Below are 22,783 nucleotides of genomic sequence, written 5' to 3' on the forward strand. Positions count from 1 at the left end.
TAATTGCAGATAGAACTGTACTTTTCAATCTTATAGGTGATGGATTATTTTGTAGAAATTTTCTACATTTTATTTTCTATTCTCAGTTTAAGATCCTAAAACTATTCAGTATAAATCAAGCTTTTATTTATTTTTCTCCTGAAACTATTAGGTAACTCATTCTTCTCCTAACCCCCAGCAAAGACAGTTTTGTCATTGTCAGCCTTCCCTCAAGAAGTTTATCAAAGAAAAGGGAATGGTATCCCTGTGTGAATCTAAAATGCCATGAGAAAGAGCATCACGTCTCATTCTGTTTAGTACAGTTGTCCTGAGGTGGACCTCCTCATTCTCTGTTGTTTACTCATCAAATATTGCATCACTTTGTAAGAGGAACGCAATGTTGAAAATTTCAGTGAGACACCATGTTGGAATCAATTTCTTTATGTTATACACAACACACTCATTCACTTTTATGGGGGGGAAAAAGACACAAAACAGCCTTAAAATATGATTGTAAGTGTCCTATTTCCACAAGTAGATTTCTTGCTTTCAGCCTATTGGGAAGGAAAGAAGTGAGGGGTAACTTTTAATCCATGTATAAGAGAGAGGCCCCAAAGCAGAGCCCTCTCATGTATTCCAGGAGGATAATCTCTTGACAAGTTTGAACAAAGGGCCGACATAAGCATGACAAAGATATAAAATGGCAAATGTCAACTCTGTCAAACATATAAAAAGCTTATATGAGTCAGTGTTGGATGGAAGAAAGGGAAACAGTAAGAATACACTTAGTTGCTATTATATAAAAGTGGTTTGATTATTAAGAAAGGTATAAGAATTTCAAGAAGTTCAGAAAATACAGGAAGAGATAATTCATCTGTTTCTGTTTTTTACAGGAGGTACTGGGGATTAAATTAGGACCTCGTGCATGCTAAGCACGTGCTCTACCACTGAGCTATATACCGCTCCCCACGAGCGATCATTCATAACCTTACTTCCCTCATACAACTATTTTCTATTTCTGTGCATTTCTTTCTCATTTTCCCCTTGTTCACATGTATTTTCTGTAGTTGTATTTACACCTTACACATTTTGTGTTCTGATCATGAGTTAGCCCAACGTAGGTATCTTTTTGGTGCTGCTACAGCTCTTGTAACTGTCATTTGTAAAGGTTTTATAGTCATGGATGGGACGTGCCATCTGTACTATTTAGGAAAAGTCACTAAAAAGGGAAGAGAACATGGACGCAGGTATTTAGTATACGGATATTTGCTTGCAAAGAATTTCAGTGTGCAGATCAAAAGAAAGAACCAACTAAATGCTGCAAAGAGGTGAAAATTAGTTTGTATTCAAAGAGCATGGTATTTCTTGAATTTATTGTTTTCCCAATCATTTTCTCTTTGCCACTTCCCACTATTCACTTACTTAGCTCTTTCGTATTGTCTCTATATCATAAGGGAAAGTTGACATAGAAAGCTCAGGTCTTGGGGTCCTTTCCTAACACTTTTTCCTATGAAAAGAAATACGGTGCTTTCAGCTATGATGAACATATTTATTTACTAGTAATCTGCTAATCATGTCGCTGTTTGACCTAGTAACTTGTATAAGTTTAACTTAGGTAAGCATTTTTGGAGTGCCTATTGTGTGCTACTGTATAGCTTTTACAATTGCTTTGCTGTTTTTTTTTTTTCTACTTCACTTTTTAATTTGGGAAATTATTGAAAGGAATGAGTGAAGATGAAAAAAATGTATCTGCTGGTATAAGAGAGAAGGAAATGCATATATGTTATTATGTGCATATTTTAATGGATGTCAGGCGCTTTTACATGCCTTTTGCCCTTTAATCCTCATTAAAGCCCTAATAAAGAGACACTATTAACTCCAACGTACAGAGCAGGAGACAGACTCAGGAAGCTAAGTCTCACATCCAGGTCATTCAGCTAGTAATTGTCTGCCCTGAGTTTCAAAGCCAGACTGTGTGTGACCCTAGGCCAAGTGCACTGTTCTGTGTGCTTAAAAACGTAATGCAGCATTCATATCTGTAGCAATCTAAAAGGACTCAAAGAGCAGTTGTAGGACTTAGGGCCAGGGAAACCTCTGGAACTCTTTAGAGAGGGGTATCCTGTCAGAGAAATGTGGGTTTCTTTTTTAAACTTTTTTTTCTGAGCCATATTATGCTGCTATTTACAGCTGCATCATGGCCTTTTGGTTTTTAAGATTTTTTTTACTTATTTACTTATTTTTTAGGGTTTTTTGGTTTTTTTTTTTTTGGAGGGGAAGGGGGGTAATTAGGTTTACTTATTTTTTTTTTTAATGGAGGTACTGGGGATTGAACCCAGGGCCTTGTGCAAGCTAAGCATGTGCTCTACCACTGAGCTATACCCTCCCCACTGAGGGCCTCTTGTAAGCCTCCTCAGAGAAGTGTTCTTTCAGAATCCTTTTCGTAATCAGCCTTGGAACACGTGTGAATGCCTCTCTGTGAAGCTTCTGGAGAGGAGATGGGGATAGATTTTCTTTTGTAGTTTATCAAGTTCTACTTGTGACTGGTGTTCTCCCACACTATCTCAATATAATATATTATACTAATTGTACGTTATTGAAATTTTAAATTCCTACCCCTTTCCCAAGGCTCACGGAGGCAACCTATAACCACAAGAGCAATAATAGTAGTAACAGCTAATGTGTATTTGAATGAGTACTATGGCTAGATCCTGTGTCTTGTGATAGAGTATGAATGACCTCATTTCATTTTCTCAATAGCTTCACGAGGTGGGAATTGGGATTTGAAAGGATGAATAGAAAGCACTTGTCTTCTCCCTACATTTAAAACCAATTTAGAGCTAGAAACAGAAATCAAAGGTCGAAATGCTACCATATGTGCTAATAACAGTGATATTGGGGACTAAAACTTAGATCTGCTGGCCTAGTAGGATCACAGTGCTCTCCCCACATGAAAGATGGATTCATCCAGCTGTAATCCCCCGCAGCCCTCAACCACAGGCGTCCCTTTAAGGGCACCAGCCCCCGTTCCATTTACAGTGTGGGTGAGCTGAGAAGGATCAGCTCCAGATGCAGAAACTGAGCCACTGAGACACTAAGTAAGAGTCGTAAGTAGTAAGTGCAGGGAAGTCTAAACAGGGTCACTCTCTCAGGAGTAGAGTCGGGATTAACCAGGCCAGCTGGGACAGGCTCGGACCTCGTACAAGGCCCTGGGAAATCAGCAAGGGAGGGCAGGTGTGAGAGGGACACAAGCAGGTTTAGACTCACTTGTTAGGAGGGGTGGGGAGGAATCAATTGACTCAAAGTGTTCTTGCATGTTTAGTTGGAAAATGATGAAAGCATTAAAAAAAAGTGTTTCTAGGAAGAAAGGAAAGGGTGTGCTTTTCTGGACACATGAATTTGAGGTAACTTACAGGCTGTTGGAAATTTGAGTCCAAAACTTGGGAGGAAGATTGACAGCAGAGATGCAGATTTTGGAGTTGCCCTCCAAGAAATAAAGATGATCACTGGCTGAAACTGAGGGAGCATTTAAGTATGAGCAGCAAAAGAGGAGGTTGGTTTCACCATTGAGTTTTGTACATGAAATACACCAAAAGTAAGTTGATATCCTTGAGTGGCTTGATCTGGTTTTAAAGGCAAGGCCCAGTATTGATTGGCTCGGGACTTGACCTCGGTTTTTGTTTTTTTTTCAATTGAAGTATAGTCAGTTTACAAGGTGTTAATTTTTGGTGTACAGCATAGCAATTCTGTTTTATATATATATATATATATATATATATATATATATATATATATATATATACACATACGTATATATATACACACACACACACACATATATATATATTGCCTTTCATATTCTTTTTCATCATAAGCTATTACAAGATATTGACTACAATTCCCTGTGCTATACAGTAGGACCTTGTTGTTTATCTGTTTTTTATATAGTGGTTAGTATCTGCGAATACCAAACTCCCAATTTATCCCTCCACCCCTACTTTCCTCCTTTGGTAACCATTAGCTTATTTTCTATGTCTGTTTCTGTTTTGTAAATAAGTTCATTTGTGCCACTTTTTAAAGATTCTGCATATAAGTGATATCATATGGTGTGTTTCTTTTCCTTTCTGGCTTACTTCACTTAGTATGACAATCTCTGGGTCCATCCATGTTGCTGCAAATGGCATTGTTTTAGTCTTTTTTTTATGGCTGAGTAGTATTCACAACTTCTTTATCCAGTCATCTGTTGATGGACATTTAAGTTGCTTCTATGTCTTGCTGGAGAGGGTGTGGAGAAAAGGGAACCCTCCTACACTGTTGGTGGGAATATAGTTTGGTGCAGCCATTATGGAAAACAGAATGGACAATCCATAAAAAGCTAAACGTAGACTTACCATATGATCCAGAAAACCCATGCCTGGACATATACCTGGAGGAAACTCTAATTTGAAGATACATGCACCCCAATGTTCATAGCAGCACTGTGTACAATAGCCAAGACATTGATCCTGTTTTTAACCATACCCCGAGTGCACTACCGGGTAATCTTACAGGTTACGCTGGTGTGCAGGACAGTTTCCATTTGCCTCTCCAAGTTCACTGCCCATCCCGTTCCCACCCAGTTCTCGGCCCTGTATAGGCTGCATCAGCTGGGTTCCTGTTGGGTTCAGCCACCGATGGGACTGGGAAGGCAAGAGGAGTGTGAGGTTGGTGTATTTATTTCCTTGGTTCTTTTGCTGTCAGATCTTTGTGGACGGGCTGCTTTCCTTTACCCAAGACTTTCTAAAATGACTCTGTGGAGGGTTCCAGTAACTGCTCTCTCCCTTTGCCTCTCAGGCCTGGAGGGGGTAATGTCACTGGCCCCAGGGGACTCTACTGACCTTTGTCAGATTTTATGAGCACTTGTTCACACCTTTATAGATGTCTTTGTTGAAGTCTCTCCAATTCCTTAATTCCTCCTGGGGCCTTGAATGAGTAATATACCTAGTAAACCAGAAGGAATTTCTGTTCTTTAAGGCGCCAGCCCTACCCTCAATAAACACAGTGAGGCTTCTCATCTGAGAGTCTCAGACCTGGGAGGAGACAACAGAATTAGTTCAAAGTGTGCAGATCCACAGGTGCGTGACAGCATTCTGTCAGTGGTCAGAGTGATACCTTACACGGTTATCACGATTCTTCAAGTGTTTCTAAGTGCTTTAGTGATTCAAAAAGTAAAATGAAATGTATTTAAAAGTACCATGAAATTTGATTTAACTGTTGTCTTTACATATTTTCTTAATCAACAGATAATTGACTCCAAAAATATAACTGTTGCCATGTTTGGCTAAGGAAATATTTTTAAATGTGTAGAGAGGACTCACACTCAAAAAAGTCAGGAACCACTTCCAAGGCCTTTGTTCATCAAACTTTTCCGTGGGTCCAAAACTAGAAGGCGGTGGAATACACTGGTTCAGGCCTAACTCTTTCTATCAGGATAGAAACAAAGACGACCACCTCCATCTTGAAGGAACTTTTATAACAGCATTTCTGACTCTTCCATTGCCAGGAAGAAATTCAGATCCTGGGTCTTGCACAAAAGAGTACACCGCATTCTCAGCTTGGCAACACCTTGTCCTCTGTGTGACCTACCGTGGCTCCAGCAGGGAGCTGAGTCTACAGAGCGCAAAAATAAACATCTCTAAGGGCCTGTGGAATTTGATGGCCTGTGCAGTGTGGGGCAGACAGTGGGCTGAGCGCCAGGCCCTGTAGGTGAGCCTCCTAACAGCCCACGTTCGTTTTTAGCTGCTCTGCAAAAGCAGGAAGAGAGGGCCAGCCTGGCAGTGATGTTCTGGGTCCGGGTTTGACCTTGTCTGGGGTCTACACCTGCCCGTGCCCCAGGTTATCAGTGAGATATACTCACTTGCGGCTCTGTTACTCAGATGCTGGGAAGGCAGGTTAATCTGGTTTGTCAGTGACTGAAAAGAACAAAGACAGGATGGGTAATTTCTTGCCCATTCTCAAGCTCCGTGTACCCGCTCCCCGTGTGACTTGAGAAAAACATCTGGCGCTTGAGAATTGGAGGGGCTTATTCACTTAAATATTTACTGAGTGCTGGTCTCTTCCAAGCCCCACCTGAGGCACTGAAGCAGCCAGGGCCCGTGCTCTCAGAGAGCCCACACTCTGAGGGCACACCCTCAGTTCTCCGGCCTGCACTCTGTTAAACACCAGTGCTCCACCACACTGTGTGACTTCGGGGGTTAACTTCCAGCCGACTGGAGTACTTCCCTTGGCGCCCCTCCCATGTCAACAACATGGTGGGAGCAGTGATGAGAGAGTGAGGAAAATGTGGTATAGACGGGCAGCCCTGTTCAATGAAAGGCTCTCTGTCAACCAACAGAAAGACTCTGTGAAGTGCATCTCAGACTCTAAGGTTCTCCTCTGTAGCCCAGAAGCCTCTGATATAACATAATCTGACTTCATAATTCCATAGGCTGTAAGAGTGTAAAATTAGAATTCAAGAGTCCTGCAAGGCCACTGAGTTAGACACAAACATTCATTCCTTGAACCACACAAATACTGAGCTACAGTTTTACACCAGACATTGTGCTAAGCACTGGAATGCCTGACTGCATGTTATATTTTTTATCAAAAGGGGGCTACCGCGCAGGCCTACCACTTCTTTTACATATACTTCCAAAAAGGGGAGAAAAGAACTCTGTTTCTGCAGGAAATGGTTACTGGGGGGAGGCTCCTGGTTATGAATTGCAGTGTCAACAAACTATTAGACTCTGAAGTAAGCATTTTTCTGATGTTGCCTAGAATCAGCGACTCTGTGGCTTAGGAACCAGCAGGGTGGGAAAGAAGCTTGCTTTCTACTCTCTGCCTCTTATGTGAATCACAAGTTGTACCTTTTCCCCCTTTCTGTAGATAAAAATACCGTGTAAATCACTGCTGTTTATTCTGGGTCTCATGTAAAGTATTCCTATGCTCAGAGTCTCACAGACAATGTAGAAACGTTGTCAGCTTTATTAGCAAAGGTCAGTGTTTCAGTTTAGTGCCCCAGGGTCCTGACAGACATCCAGAAATTTCTGGTTGAAGTCAGTAATTATTTACTCTCCTGTTACCAGGGTCTGTTTGAAGACTAAGTAGAGAGAAGCAGAAAGGAAAAGAAAAGGGGAATAAAAAGCAAATGACTAGTCTTTCTGCACCTAAGAACAATATATTTTTTATAGTACATGTGTAATATCATTGAGGAACAAAAATAAATAAATCTGTATGCATTAGAAGGCGTCCCTAAGATCCAGAGACTCCAAGGGGCAAAAAAAAGCAATTGGGTTTCTGGGCCAGAGATTATACAAACCTGAGCAGAGAAAGAAGGGGTTTCTTTAACTTACCCCCACATTCAGTCCTTTTTGGAGTTTGAGTTTGCCCCTGGACAGAAGTGTGTAAGGCTCAGCTGGAACACGGCTCCTCTGCTCTAAAGGCTGTGCAGGAAAGTGTTGGAATTCCTTCCTGGCCGACCTGAAGATTGCCCTTTAATGCACACCTCCCAGGCCAGGGTCTTCAGTGGGGTGCTGAGTCCTGGGATGGGATAGAACTGGACATTTAATCCTTGGTGAGAGGGTGTAATAAAACGTCCAGCAACTTGTCCGGGAAGCAAGATTATCTTTCTCTTCCACAGGAGGCTTATATTTCACCACAACATTTAGCAAATATACGCCAGGCACTGTTTTAGGTGCTAGAAACACAAGATTGCACATAACCGCGATGACTTCCGCCATGAGGGTGCTTGGCGGCCTGTGGAGAGCAACAGGATGCAGCGATTAAGACCACACAAGCTTTGGACTCAGGCCGAGGCTGAATCTTGGAGAGTTAGAGCATTCCTTACTTTATCTGTAAATGGAAATTGTAATAGCTCCTTCACAGGGTTGGGATGAAGATAAAGTGAGATAACATGTGTAACAGTGAATTCAGAAACTGGTGGATGAAGTGCCCCTAAATAGTAACTGTTGTTGCTATTATTACTTCGTGACTTGCTCACTGACCTGGGAGCCAGAGGCTTGAGCTCTGAGTGCTGGCTGGTTCCTCTGTGACAAGAATGCTCCTGAGCGCGCGTCATTTAGAGGAAAGCTGATTTAGCTAAATATGCTTCATTTTCTCGTGATGGTTGATTTTCTTGCTCAATGTCTGAAGGTTAGGCCTCTCTGATGAAGATAAAGTGCTTTTCATGTTTCAGTCAAATTACCATTTTAAAACTAGTGACTGTTATTTATGCTTTTAATTTATTTCTTATGACTTGCTGAGATTGTCTCTGGTGAGGGCAGAACTTATTTCGTTTACTTATTAGACACTGATAGAGCCCTGCTCTGGACCAGACATGTGTGTGTGTGTGTGTGTGTGTGTGTGTGTGTGTGTGTGTCTGTGTTGGGGCTTGGAGGCGGTGGAGAAAATTGGGGGAAGATACAAGGATGACTTAAGATAGCTTCTGTTCTGTGGAATTAAATAGTGGGAGAGAGAGACAAATTAAATAGATAACAGCAGTGTACTTGACAAGGGCCAGAAGGGCCGCATACAGAGAGTTCCAAGAGTCTGTGAAAGGGAGATAACTACTTTGGGGGATGGAGGTGGGGTGGAGGTGGGGTGGAGGCAGTTGAAGCAGAAATGATAGATAAGTCAGTTGGGCAAGTGGGGAAGGGGGAATTTGAAGGTAAAGAAAACAGCATGTAAAAAGATAATAGAGCTTAATTTTTTCAGTGGATTGCAAGAAACTTATAGTATCATAGGATAGATGGGAGTGGTCTAATAGGCTGGGAGTGAGGCTGCTATTTGGTGAAGGAGATGGTCATATATATGGACTGTTACCGGCACCGGACAGTCTTCAGCCAACAGCATGTGGCTAACTAAGGACATGGTGTTCCTCTATCAGGAACAGTATCTCTCAGTTTCCTCCTTGTTTGTACAGAGACAGGAGTATCTAGATAAAGAGCTTCAAATGGGACACCCTAAGGGCTACAAATGGTGTATCTTGAAAGAGTACTTTCCCACTGCAGAGGCAGTAGTGGAATCCATTTGGAAATCTTCTCTAGTGAGTTGTGATAGGGTTGAGATTTGCTCTTATAACAACACAGATGTGAAAAAAATAACAGCTTCCTTGCTGCTATAATAAATCTAAACCTCTTCATAAGCCTCTGTGAAGGCAAGAGTGGGGAGTTCATTCTGCTTTTTATGTCCTGTCTGAAAATCCTTTGCCAATCCGCAAATTATCAAGATTTTCTCCTATATTTTCTTCTAGAAGTTTTATAGTTTTTGTGTTTATGTTTAGAAGTTGTTTAGAGTTAGGTTTTGTATATGGTGTGAGGTAAGACTTGAGTCATTTTTTTTTTCCATACAGGTAAATGTGTGCGTCTGTTTCAAAACTCTATTTTATTCCACTGATCTAATACACCAGTATCACACTTGATTGTTTTGGTTTTAGAGTAAGTCTTGTAATCAGTTATAAGTCTTCAACTTTTGTACTATCTTTTGAAAATTATTTTGGATTTTCTAGGTTCTTTGCATTTCCAGATGAGTTTAAGAATCAGCTTGTCAGTTTCTGTTTTAAAAAAAAGACTGCTGGAATTTTGATTGGGATTTAATTGAAGCAATCAACATCAGTAGCTATGACATCTTCTCAGTCTTCGATGGAATGAGCATGGTCTCTCTTTCTCTCAGGCCTTTATAAATGTCTCTCAGCATTGTTTTGTAGTTTTCAGTGTACAAATAATGCAAATATCATATTAAAATTATTTGTAGGCATCTCATGGTTTTTGATGAATTGCCTAATGTAAAGTTTTTTTAATTTCAATTTCTAATTGTTCACTACTAATGTATAGAAACATAACTAAAAAGAAAACTAATAAATTCCAGTTCACCCAGAATTAGTAGTTTTTGCTCTTCAAAATGAACTATTAAGAAATGAATAAGAAAATATTTGCAGTACACATATCTACAAAGGATTTGTATCTAGAATACACAAAGAATTTGTATATCTCAATAATAAGAAGATAAATGATCCAATTAAAAAATGGGCATGATATTTGAGCAGAGACTTCACAAAAGAACATATATGATAGTTAACAATACATGAGAAAATGGTTAACACCATCAGTTGTCAGGAAAGTGCAAATTAAAACTACAGTGAGAATCCATTACACACTGGAGCTCTAATATGTTACTTGTAATACCATACAGCCATCTTCAAAAACAGTTTGGCAGTTTCTTCTAAGGTTAAATATACACTTATATTATGACTCAGTAATTTCATTCCTCGGTATTACTCGAGAATGAAAACATCTGTCCACAAAAAGACTTGTATATAGGTGTTTGCAGAAGCTTCATTCACAGTGGTCTAAAACTGGAAACAACCCTAATATCCATCAACAGTTAAATAAATAAATTATAATATATCCATAAAACAGATTACTATTCAGCAATAAAAAGAAATCAACTACAGATATGCACAGCAACCTGGATAAATCTCAAAACATCATGAGTGAAAGAAGCCAGAAGCAAAATAGTCCGTATTGTGTGCTTCCGTATTTATGAAGTTCTTGACGGGCAAAACTCATCTGTGTCAACAGAAAGCAAACCAGTGGCGGTGCAGTGCTGAGATTGGTGGAGATTGGCTGCAAAGGAGCATGAGGGAATGTTTGGGGTGATGGAAATCTTCGATATCTTGATTGTGGTGATTGTGGTTGCATGAATGTGAACATTTGTCAAAAGTCATCAAAACGTAGACTTAAAATGGATGTGTTTTATTGTATGTAAATTATACCTCATTCTGAAGAAGTTTCTAGCAGGTTTTGCAAGTTTAAAGTAATCTTCATCTTAGCTTAGTCTTGAATCGATTTTCAGCCAAGCTGAAGGTTAATATCTGTATAAAGTCATATCTCCCCTGTGTTGTGTTTTTCCCTCCCTCTCCTTTATGAGTGTTTGGTTTAGGGGAGAATTCATATGACCTCACAGTAATGGTGGAGGAGGTGGTTGTTGGTGTGCAGATCCCTGGGTTCTCACTGGCCTAAGCAGAGTTGCCCCTAGTGTTGGTTACCGGGCCTTCTGCTGATGAAACGCATCTTGCTGGTCTCTAGGCAATGGCTTCTGTTGTCACTGGGTACGGTGCTGATATATCTGCTGCTGCTGGGACTTAACGGTTTGTACTCTCTGTCCAGCACCTGGGGAAATTCCTCACCTTTCCTGTTGTAGTTCTTGAGGATCAACCATGATTTCCATTTGGTTCACATTGTTTGCCATGAACTCCCTTTCCTCCTCGCCCCAGCCTTGCCTCTCATCTCTTAGTTGTCTTCATGTCTCCACTGAGAACATGAGAGAGCCTCCAATCACACTCCTGTGGTAGGTGAGGGACAGTCAGTGGGCACTATTTGTGCCTGTCTCTCTGCCCAGACATCACAGGCAAGGGGCTCCCAGGGGAGCAGTGTCTTCCCACTGTTGCCCACGGGATGCACAGCACAGGCCTCCTTATTGCATCCTCGCCCTCAGCTACTCCGGTTCCTGTCTCTTCACTGTATCACCTGCCTGCCCCTGCTCAAGACTCAAGGGACGGGAGACGTGATCCCTGAGATACCTGAACAGCTCATCACTCTTCCTTTAAAGAAATATTTCCCCTCCCTCTCTTGGTAGGCCCCTGCTTTCTCTATGACTTCATACTTATGGATGGATTTACTCTGGGTGGGACCTCTTCTTGTTCCCTACAGCAGTAAACTTCTTGACTTAGCCTTAATACAAGAAGGGGGCCAGTGGGATAAACTGGCTTACCAAAAGGAAGAGCAACACATCAAGAGATATTTCAAAAATATTGTCTGTAGTACAAGAATATTTTAGAAAAGCCTAAGAGAGAGAGAGAGAGACTGGCAAATTTCACAATTCTTAAGTAATAACAAAGCAGAGTTGACTCCTTCAGAGAGGTGTTAAGTATTAAGGAAGGGTGCAGCCAGTCAGAGTTTACTTAGAGTGCATGGTCTACCAGGTATCTTAGATACTGGAGACGAGATGCTTAATAATCAGTCACCTGGTTTAAAGTCTAGACATCAGTAATTTGATGCCCTGGTTTACCAGATTTAGAAATAGTGGCAGGGAGGAAGTGATTTACACAGGGTCATAGAACGAAGTATTGTCACTTGGACCCAGTGGCTTTGAATCCCACTCTTGGTATCTTTCTGCTACACACCTTTACCTCTCTTGTGGCTGCAAATCAACTTAAAACCTAAGGATACTTACTGGTGTACAGCATAGTGATTCAGTTATACATACACGCACATACACACATTCTTATTCATTACAGGTTATTACAAGCCATTGAATATAGTTCCCTGTGCTATACAGTAGGACCTTATTGTCTATCTGTTTCATATATAATAGTTTGTATCTACTAATCCCAAACTCCCAGTGTATCCTCCCCCCATCCTTCCCCACCCCATGTAACCATCAGTTTGTTTTCTATGTCTGTGAGTTTGTTTCTGTTTTGCAAATAAGTTCGTTTGTGTCTGTTTTTTAGATTCCACATGTAAGTGATATCATATGATATTTATATTTCTCTATTCGACTTACTTCACTAAGTATGGTAGTCTCCAGGTCCATCCATGTTGCTGCTAATGGCATTATTTTACTCTTTTTTATGCTGAGTAGTATTCCATTGTATATATACCACATCTTCTTTATCCAGTCATCTGTCGATGGACATTTACGTTGCCTCCATGTCTTGGCTATTGTAAATAGTGCTGCTGTGAACATTAGGGTGCATGTGTCTTTTCGAATACCAGAAATAGTCCATCAGAAACTAATACAACAATTTAAAAAAAAGGGGGAAAAAGAAATTCCATGGGGGAAAAATGCCCCATATTTCACCCAAAAAGTTGGTCTGATGTAGTCAAAAAAAAAAAAAAAAAAGTAAGGGTACTGCTTAAGATTAAGGCTCTGGAAATGGAAGGGTTTGGGGAAGGAAAGAACAATGGAAAGGCAGTGTTGGGAGTCCCCCAAAAAGGCTCCTTTTCCCCAGCTGAGTGCTGACTGTAAGAAAGGTGTGGTTTTTCTGCTGGTAGAAGGCATCACTTCAGAAAACTTTCCTGAGGGCACCATGAAAGATTTGCCCCACAAATGGAGTGCTTTACTGGAAGGTGATTCTTGCAAATCGTTAGGTTTTTGAAAGCAAAGAGGATAAAGTGAAATTGAAAATGTCTCCCAACCTGCACCGTTAAGGAGTGACCTTACAGGGACATTGTAACACAGAGCCTCATTTGTTTCAAATACTTTTTTTCTGCAGCCAAAATGAGATGACGCCAAATGCAATTACATTTTAGTGGCTGGATGTCAAAATAAAATAGAAATCTCTGTAGTAAAATGAAGAATTACATGGTGGTAACATACTTCCTTTGCTTGTAGTTTAAGGCATACTACTAACTCAGTGAAGACTTTTTCCACTATATGTGTGTCATATCAGGTGGGTTAATTACAAGATGCTCAGGCTGATATGCTAGGGGAACTGCAGGCTGCTCCAAAGTCTCTAGGAAACTAGGTTAGCCTGGTTTAACCTGTGCGTGTCTTCTGACTACATATAAATCTCTTACACGACTTGTTTTGAAAGAAACTCACGTGTTGTTTTGCGAGCAGCAATATACCCCTGAGTTAACTTCTTGGTTAACCTTCCCCCTGCTTCCTTTTGTCATGGCCTCTCACCTGAATGGGTGCTTAAGCTTGGCCATGGCTTGGATGGCTTGTTGACACAAGTACCCAATAACAATTTTGAAATCTGGAGGGCAGATGGGCAAGGGCACTGTGCCAAATCTGCCAGGGCTACTTGTCTTCATTTGGATCCAGATACTGTGTTGTCAGCGAGCTCTTCACTTCTTTGGACTTTAGCTTCATCATCACAAAGGGGGAAAACAGTGCCCATTTCTGAGGCTTTGAGGCTCAAGGGCAGCCACTCATGAGGAATATTAATAACAGTATCACACACTGATGGCTGCAGAGGTCATTTCTCCCCATCTGGAACCCTGTGAGGACGTTCCTTGTTCCGTGGTTTTATGCAGCTATACTCTTAGAACAGACCTTTGCTCATTGTGCTGTTACTTGTATATTTTTATTTGGATCTATGCAATTACAGTTTTTGAGAGATCCTCACAAATCAGGTCTTAACTTATAAAATGTGGTAATGCCGAAGAGAGGTTGTCCAACTAAAACAAATGAAAATGGAAGCATCTAGAGAGAGCAGAGGCAAGGTGAAAATGAATGATGCTTGCTATCCTTGTGAAGAAGTAGAACATTCTGTTTTGCCTGGGGCTTGGTACCTTCAATGTGCCTTTTCTGGGATAATCACGCAGTTTTCAATGTGCAGCATCAGTAAATGATCTGGTTATCTTTAGTCCTTGAGAAACCATACAAAAGAGATTTTTGTGCCCATATTTACACTTGGGGAGCAGCCTGAAGTATCTCTTTAAGAAAATTATATATAAAATGGTATTAAATGTAATGTAAAAAATGAATCCCAACTTAATTGTACCATCCCACCTATGCTTGTTTTTGCATATGCTCCCCATTTTTTGTGACAGTTACAAGTATACAACTTTTACATAAGTTGTACATAGCTTCCCTCACAACATGTATGCAATTTTAGACTCTTCTTTTTGCTTTAGCATTGCATCTTGCTTTCCTGTTTTCCAGTATTATCTTCTTGTTTATAATTTTAAAGAATTGTCTACCATCCCATTTGTTTAATGTACCATAGTTCTCTAAATGCTTCCCAGTTGTTGAGCATTTAGGTTGTTTCTGTTTTATACGTTGTTCATCATGCAGCTATTATTTCTTTGCCCATAGTGTTCAGCTTCTCTGAAATTGTTTTCTTAGGATAACTTCCCAGAACTGAGATTGCTCTTCAGAGAGCAGAAATAACTTTGTAATTCTTGATCCGTTGCACCACGTTGCTCTCCAGAGGGCGGTTGCACAGCTCTGCCAGCCTCAGCATTCTTACACAGCCCTGGGCCGCGCTGACCCAGGCTGGTCTCCACCTGGACATTCATGGGCAGGTGGGTTTATCACCTTAGGTTGGAAGACAGTCTAACCGTGGGAACTGTTTTGATGTTAACACCCGTGAAGGGGCCAGGACTGTACCAAGGCACAGGTTCCTAAGCTTCGGCTTTTGCGCTTGGACAACTGATCCTGTCACCTCGTAACACTTAATTGAAGTGTCAGGAAATTGATGTGTCCAGTTGGTGAGTTTATTACACGGTGTGTGTTTATACGCAGGTGTCGGTAGAATCTCGAATGCGAGTCCTGCTGGAATTGTGAGAGAGAGTGCTAGACGTCATGCATACCATAAACGTGACTCACATGTGACTGTTGAAGAAGCTTTGACTTGCAGCAACACAGTACAGGCAAAAGTGGAAGATCTGACTGCCTCCAGGGGCCCAGCGGGTGGTGTCCGTGAAACAGCACAGGGGCTGGACAGTGCAGATGTCAGGGACGGAGGGAAGGTGGGGTCAGGCCTCATCCAAAGGAGGGGTGCCGATCGTGACTCCAGCTGAAGGCTGCCACGAAGGAATGCCAGCCCAGTATCTTTACTGCTTTCAGTTTTTCAAGACAATTTGGAAATCTGGATTTTTCGATATCTTAGTTCAGGCTGCTATAACAAAAATGTCACAGACTGGGTGGCTTAAACAACAAAGCTTTAGTTTTCATGGTTCTGGAGGCTGGGAAGTCCAAGATCAAGGTGCTGGCAGATTCAGTGTCTGGTGAGATCTCTCTTCCTGGTTCATGGGTGGCTGTGTTTTCGCTGTGTCCTCATGTGTCAGAAGGGACAAAGGAGCTCTCTGGGGTCTTTTTTAAAAAGGCACAAATCCCGTTCTGTAAGGGCAGAGCCCTCATGACCTAATCACTTCCTAAAGGCCCCACCTCCAAATTACCATCACGTTGAGGATTAAGTTTCAACATATGAATTTGGAGGGGACAAATTCAGTCTACAGCATTAGGTGACTCCTATTTACATGTAGCAACCAAAGCAAACATTTTAAAAACACTGTAAGCCTAACAAAAATGTCCTAAAGTTTGATTTGCTCATCACTGCCCCCAGCTGAATCTAACTACCGTCCTATGAAGTAGGTGTAGGGGACTTTTTTTTTTCCTGTACAGACCAAGAAGCTGAGGCTCAGAAATTATTGTTCAACAGTTTATTGACTGCCTATCCCACTAGGATGTAAGCTTCCTAAAGGCAGGGCCACTGTTCATTTCCTTCACTGCTCTAAGACCTGCTCCTAGAATAAAACCTGGTACATATTGGGCACACAATAAATATTTTTTTATTGAAATAAAGTCAATTTACAATGTTGTGTCAATTTCTGGTGTACAGCATAATGTTTCAGTCACAACATATACATACATATATTCATTTTCATATTCTTTTTCATTATAGGTTATTATAAGATATTGAATATAGTTCCCTGTGCTATACAGTAGAAACTTGTTGTATATCTATTTTGTATATAGTAGTTAGTATCTGCTAATCTCAAACTCCCAATTTATCCCTTGCCACCCTCTTTATCCCCTAGTAGCCATCAATTTGTTTTCTATGCCTGCAAGTCTGTTTCTGTTTTGTAAATAAGTTGATTTATGTCTTCTTTTTTTTAGATTCCACATATAAGTGATATCATATGGTATTTTTCTTTCTCTTTCTGACTTACTTCACTTAGAATGACAATCTCCAGGTCCATCCATGTCGCTGCAAATGGCATTATTTTATTCTTTTATATGGCTAAGTAGTATTCCATTGTGTAAATATACCACAACTTCTTCTTTTTTTAAACATTTTTTATTGATTTATAATCATTTTACAGTGTTGTATCAAATTCCAGTGTAGAGCATAATTTTTCAGTTTTACGTGAACATACATATATTCATTGTCACATTTTTTTCTTCATGAGCTACCATAAGATCTCGTATATATTTCCTTGTGTTATACAGTATAATCTTGTTTATCTATTCTACAATGTTGAAATCCCAGTCTATCCCTTCCCACCCTCCGCCCCCATGGCAACCACAAGTTTGTATTCTATGTCTACAAGTCTATTTCTGTTTTGTATTTATGCTTTGTTTGTGTTTTTTTTTTTTTTTTTAGATTCCACATATAAGCGATCTCATATGGTATTTTTCTTTCTCTTTCTGGCTTACTTCACTTAGAATGACATTCTCCAGGAGCATCTATGTTGCTGCAAATGGCATTATGTTGTCGGTTTTTATGGCTGAATAGTATTCCATTGTATAAATATACCACCTCTTTATCCAGTCATCCGTTGATGGACATTTAGGCTGTCTCCATGTCTTGGCTATTGTAAATAGTGCTTCTGTGAACATTGGGGGTGCATTGGGGTGTATCTTTTTGAACAATATTTGTTGAATTAATAAGAGATGAATAAATGAAAACAAGTTAAGTCACATGGCAAATAATATGTATGTTTCTGTACCAGGTGCTCTTCATGTTTTATCTCACTTTAATCCATACAACATTCTGTGAGAATATTACCCCAATTTATGGATGAGTAAACTAAGGCTCAGAGAGGTACAATAGGTTGCCTGAGTTCATATAACTCATGAGACAGAGTCAGGACCTGGAAGGACCCAGATCTCCCTCTGATTGCTAGTTCTTTTCATTCTTCTACCCTGCCCCTCTGCCACCATAGTCATAAATATCGATGATCTCCCACTACCTCCCAAATGTTCACATTTTATTCTGCAGACCAATGCATCACATCTTCCCAGAACAGGGGTCTGCATACTTTCTGTGTAAAAGGCAAGATAGTAAATATTTTAGGTTTTGCTGACCTAGATCCTTTTATTTTCTCAGTCACAGCTATTCAATTGCCTTTGTGGCATGCAAGCAAAGACAAAATGCAAATAAATGGATATGGTAGTGTTTCAGTAAAGTTTTATTTACTAAAAGAGGCAGCAGGCCAAATTTTGCTTGAGGGCTGTAGTTTATTAATAAGATAAGACACACAAATTATCTTTTTAAAAAATTTTGTTTTCCTTCTTAATAGAGGTACTGGGGATTGAACCCAGGACCTCGTGCATGCTAAGCACACACTCTACCACTGAGCTCTACACCCTCCCCGACACAGACAAATTATCTCATCAAAAAGATAACAAGTTAGCTAAGTTGCTAGCTCACTGTATAGATATTTCAATTCTTTTCTAGTTCTTTGGCTTTACTTCATATTTCATAGAAATATTTATTGTATACATCTTAAATTACCCCGACGTTGCAGTGGGGTGCTAGTAAACGTTTAATGACTGGTTCTCTCAGAGGTTGTAAAAACTACAGTATTTGATGTGGAGTGTACCAGTGTATGGTTTCTGTGGTAGAGGCACTCCTACCATGGCCAGTTTCAGACCACCGACATGACATCACTGAACATGGTTGCAGCATACCACTGTAGAAGGCATATATCCATTTGGATTCTTTTGGCAGAAATTACAGAAATCTCAATAGTTCCAGCAATAAGTAAATGTATTATGTTACCTAATAAGCTAGGCAGGGGGGCTCCAGAATTGGTTAATTTGGTGTTTCAGCCATGTCATTAAAGTTCCATGTTCTCTTCCTCTTTCTACTGTGCTTGACCGATGGTTTCTTGACTTTGTCCTCAAGCCAGCTTCCTCATGGCTAAGAAGTGATGGCTGTAGTTCCAGGTGTCGTATCCAGATTCAAAATGTCTATGGAAGAAGAGGTTGTTCTTTCTGTGTCTTTTATTAGGAGCAAGGAATCCTTTTCCAAAGGACTTTCCCTCATAGCTCATTGGCTGGAATTGCTTCACCTCCTCTCCCTAAGCATTTACTGACAACGGAAAGGGAGACCAATCAGAAGCCGTTCCCTGAAACAGGGGATTGGACCACCTTCCCTGAAGCAAACAGCTGCTGGAGAAAGAGCAGATAGTGTAGATCCCTGAACAAAGCCAGGCTTATGATAGACTGGAGGAAGGGGTGAGCTATGGATTTGGGATAGGCAACCAGCTCTGTCTGCTGCAGTAGGCTGTGTACATTTAAAGCAAAAATACAAGTATGGTAGATCTTTTCTTTGTGTGTTTACTGTTGGGGAAGAAAGAAGTTGACTATTAAAAATACTTACCCATACACAAAGTTATGTTTGGGAGGGGTTGGTCCTGAAGGTCCAAGAGTATTGGAGACTCCTTTGGTTGCTTTGAAATCAGGGCTAATTCCCTGGCTGATTGAGTCCTTGGCCTACAGGCATGTTTCGGGGAAATACCAATGGTACCTCTAAAGAACTGCATTTCTAGCTGCGTCAGGCTGCCATTAATGTTGCCCTCCTGGTGTGCTTTCAAGAATTATATGTGTATGATTAGATGAAAATGTCCATGAATTGACATCGAGGAATAAGGGAAGGCAGGGGAAGCAGTGTAGGGCATTGGTTAGGAAAACTGGTCTTGGAGTAAGACTAAAGTTCATATCTCATTTCTGCTGCTTGGTAGTGCTACTAATAATTGGGAAAAGTATTTAATCGCTCTAGGATGAGTTGCTTTATCTGTAAAATAGGGATAATAATACCTACCTTCTATGGTTGTTGTAAGGGTTAAATGAGATACTGTCTGTAACGCTGCTTCCTGTGGTAATGCTCTGAGAAGCTACTGCCATATTGTTTTCACTTAGCCCAGTGCTTTGGCTGCTACTCTGTCCTCAGGCCAGTGATTAGCAGTGTTACCATTTCAGACAATAATTTTGAATTTCTGTCAATCAGTAAGCGTAATATTTGTACTAATACTGCTCTTCTGATACTTCTGATGGATTTATACTCTCCAGATGTTCACTCCATCTCCATTGTCAGCGCCCCTGCATTCATGGGATGGCTAATTAAGATGAAGAGGGAGGCAAAGCTGAGTCCTGAAAGTGCCCAAACCTAGGTGGTCTGTGTGAAATCTCTCTTGCTGCCTTGGCCTCACTGTCTTCGCTCTGCGTTTGCCTCTGAGCTCACAGGCTGCCACTTTGTTCCTGTGGCTGCAAAGATTGCACACTTGCAAGAGTCTACTCTGAGCCATTTTCTTGAGAAAGTTGTGGTTTTAAAGTAAAACTTTCTTATCAGACACTTTGGTTTGCCCATAATTTACCAGGTGGTGCATAGCCTCCATTCACCGAACAATGTACGCTTGGTTGTATTTGAAGTGTTTCATTTAATTAATATTACCTAATTTTTTCCTATTTTCTTATTTTTTAAATTAATATTACTTAAATTTTCTTCTTGTGATCATAATAAAATTGTACCAGCAACTGGGTGATTGGCTCAATCCAGTGGAAAAATCATCTGTTAAAATTCTTATTTAGCCTCTTAAAAAATTCATCCCTAATCATAATTATGAAGCTTGTTCAACATGCCGAAGGCTACCTCAAGGAAGACTCGATCTCCCAGTTCTTGTGGGGTCAAATCCAGGCATAGTTTAGCTGGATGCTTGGCTCAGGGTCTCACAGGGCTGCAGTCAGAGTGTCAGCCAGGCTGTGTTCTCACCTGGAGGCTCAACTAGGGAAAAATCTGTTGCCACGCTAAACTTGGGTTGTTGGCAAAATCCATTTCCTTTCTGTTGGGCTGACAGCCTTAGCTTTTTGCTGTCCCTGGAGGCTATCTTCAGCTCCTGCAGGCTGCCCACAGTTCCCTGCCACGTGGCCCTCTCCATAGGCAGTGTGCAACGTGGCAGTGTGCTTCTTCAAGCAGTCACTGTCAGACTCATTCAGTACCATAATTAGGATGTAGTCCGAGCTGTTGTAGTGGAAAGACTCCAAAATACAGATACACAAATAAAACTGAAGCTTATTTACCTTCGGTGTCACAGTGAGGGGTATGTGATGTCCAGAGCTGGAGAGGCATCCCTTCTCCACAGTCACTGAGGCCCCAGGCTCCTTCTGTCCTGCAGCTCTGCCAGCCCCCAGGGTGATGTCTGGGCCTGTGTGGTTGGAGCTGTCTCATCTCCACATCCATGTTCTAGGCTGTGGGAGGAGGTGGTGGCCGTCTTGGGAAAGGGCCTTTGCCTCTAAGCTGATGAACCCGAAGTGGCATGTATTCCTTCTGCTCACATTCCATTAGTCTAGACTAAACCGTGTGTTGCCACATCTACCTTCAAGAGCGACTGGGGAATAAGGAATCAAACTGGATGGATGTGGATGTGGCAAAAAGTTGAGAGAATCTACTCTCAAAAGAAGAAGGGAGATGGGTTCCAAGGACATCTAATGGTCTTTGCCCCAGTCCAGTATTCATAGTTACAGATAATCACGTTTAACAGCAAAGTAAAATCATTTTCACCAAGTGAAAAATTAACCTTTGGAAATGGCAGTAATATACAAATATGTCCTGATTTTTGGTTTTAGATGGCCGGTAACCCATGTGCCAGGTAGCACTCCCTGCCAATCTTGAATGCCAACAGGAAGTCACTGGACAGCAGACTTTTCCAAGATCATAACTGGGCTGTTGGAGTAACTTGGAAAAGAAGAAAAAAGAATCGAAACTATGGCAAAAGTAAATAGAGCTCAGTCTACCTCCCCTCCGGATGGAGGCTGGGGCTGGATGATTGTGGCCGGCTGTTTCCTCGTTACCATCTGCACCCGGGCAGTAACCAGGTAGGTTGCATTTTCTTCTTGCTTTATTATTAGATGATCTGGCTCGTCTGTTTTCCTAAGTTGGCTACATTCCATTTCTGAACCTGTCATTGTGAAAATATACGTGTATATGTAGGCTTTGTGCTTGTTGGTGTGTATTTCCTTTGACTGCTCAGACATCTTTTTCTTTGCAAGGAATGTGATTTTCTGACAGTTGAAAGTCCAGGATAGTGGTCTCTTTTATATCTGACACGTAAACCTGGAGAGTTAGGACATTTTTAGACTAAATATCATGGCTATTCCAGACATTTATTTTCCTAAGCAGCTCATCCCACAAAGGACAAATTTATAAGCTCAAAATAGTCCTTGGAAACCTCTCAGCTCACCAGAATCCTGAGCCCTTGGAAGCTTAAAACCTAGGATTTACATACTTTTGCTTCATTTTGTATTTGGCTGTGGGAGTGGAGGCTGATTTCTAGGTTGAAGGAGGGAAACAGGGATAAATCCAGAGATTCTCTCATCTTACTCAGTCATGTCTTCTCTTTTTCATTTACCCAAGAGCATAGTGTTGATAAAGCTTAATAAGTTAAATGTGCATACGCTGAGACACATTCGTCTCATTCACATTTGGAATAAATACACACTTGAGACCTGCATGTGCTAGCTCTTTCCTCTAGAGGTGCCTGCTTTCGAACTGAACTCTTCATTGCTCTTTGGCAACACTCCCTTGGCGCCAAAAGAAAGCGATCTGCGCTGCATAACTTGACTCGATGGCCTCATCAGTAAGAGCATGGATGTTCCCCTCATAACAATATATAATGCAGGAAAGAAGCCGGATGTTTGCGTTTGCTACAATAAGAGTTAGTCGATTATGTGTCATAATAAGCCGTAGATTTATTTAACATATTATGATTGCTGAGTCTGAGTTTTCTCCCGTGTCTATTAGGATCGTGTGTTCTGGGAGTGAGGAGGCCATGCAGGGGTGAGGAGGCTCATCTTGGGTCTGACGTGTAGAAGCTCTCATCATTCCTGTGAGAGGAAACTTCTACAGTGAGCTCAGTGCTTTATAAGAAAGGCTGTTGGAAACCAGAAAAGAGGGTTGTGGCTAGCAGCAAAGGCTTGATTTCAGAGGTTCCTGGGAGAGGCTGAGAGGAGCATACCTGAGCAGAATAAGCTTAGAGGAGGAAGTGGGAAGACC

The 22,783-nt window shown here is 41.0% G+C and overlaps 1 protein-coding gene across 6 annotated transcripts in view; it reads left to right on the top strand.

Moving 5' to 3' along the window:
- Positions 1–22,783, top strand: part of SLC16A12 (solute carrier family 16 member 12) — a 90,674-nt gene that overhangs the window by 38,524 nt on the left and 29,367 nt on the right. For all 6 annotated transcript variants that reach the window (XM_074373994.1, XM_074373991.1, XM_074373992.1 and 3 more), the window contains exon 2: positions 21,358–21,606. In XM_074373994.1, the coding sequence (XP_074230095.1) occupies positions 21,497–21,606 (110 nt within the window). In that variant the 5' untranslated portion in view covers positions 21,358–21,496. The remainder of the gene's footprint in view (positions 1–21,357; positions 21,607–22,783) is intronic.

The sequence above is a fragment of the Camelus bactrianus genome, chromosome 11 (assembly GCF_048773025.1).
Source record: "Camelus bactrianus isolate YW-2024 breed Bactrian camel chromosome 11, ASM4877302v1, whole genome shotgun sequence".
Lineage (NCBI taxonomy): Eukaryota > Metazoa > Chordata > Mammalia > Artiodactyla > Camelidae > Camelus > Camelus bactrianus.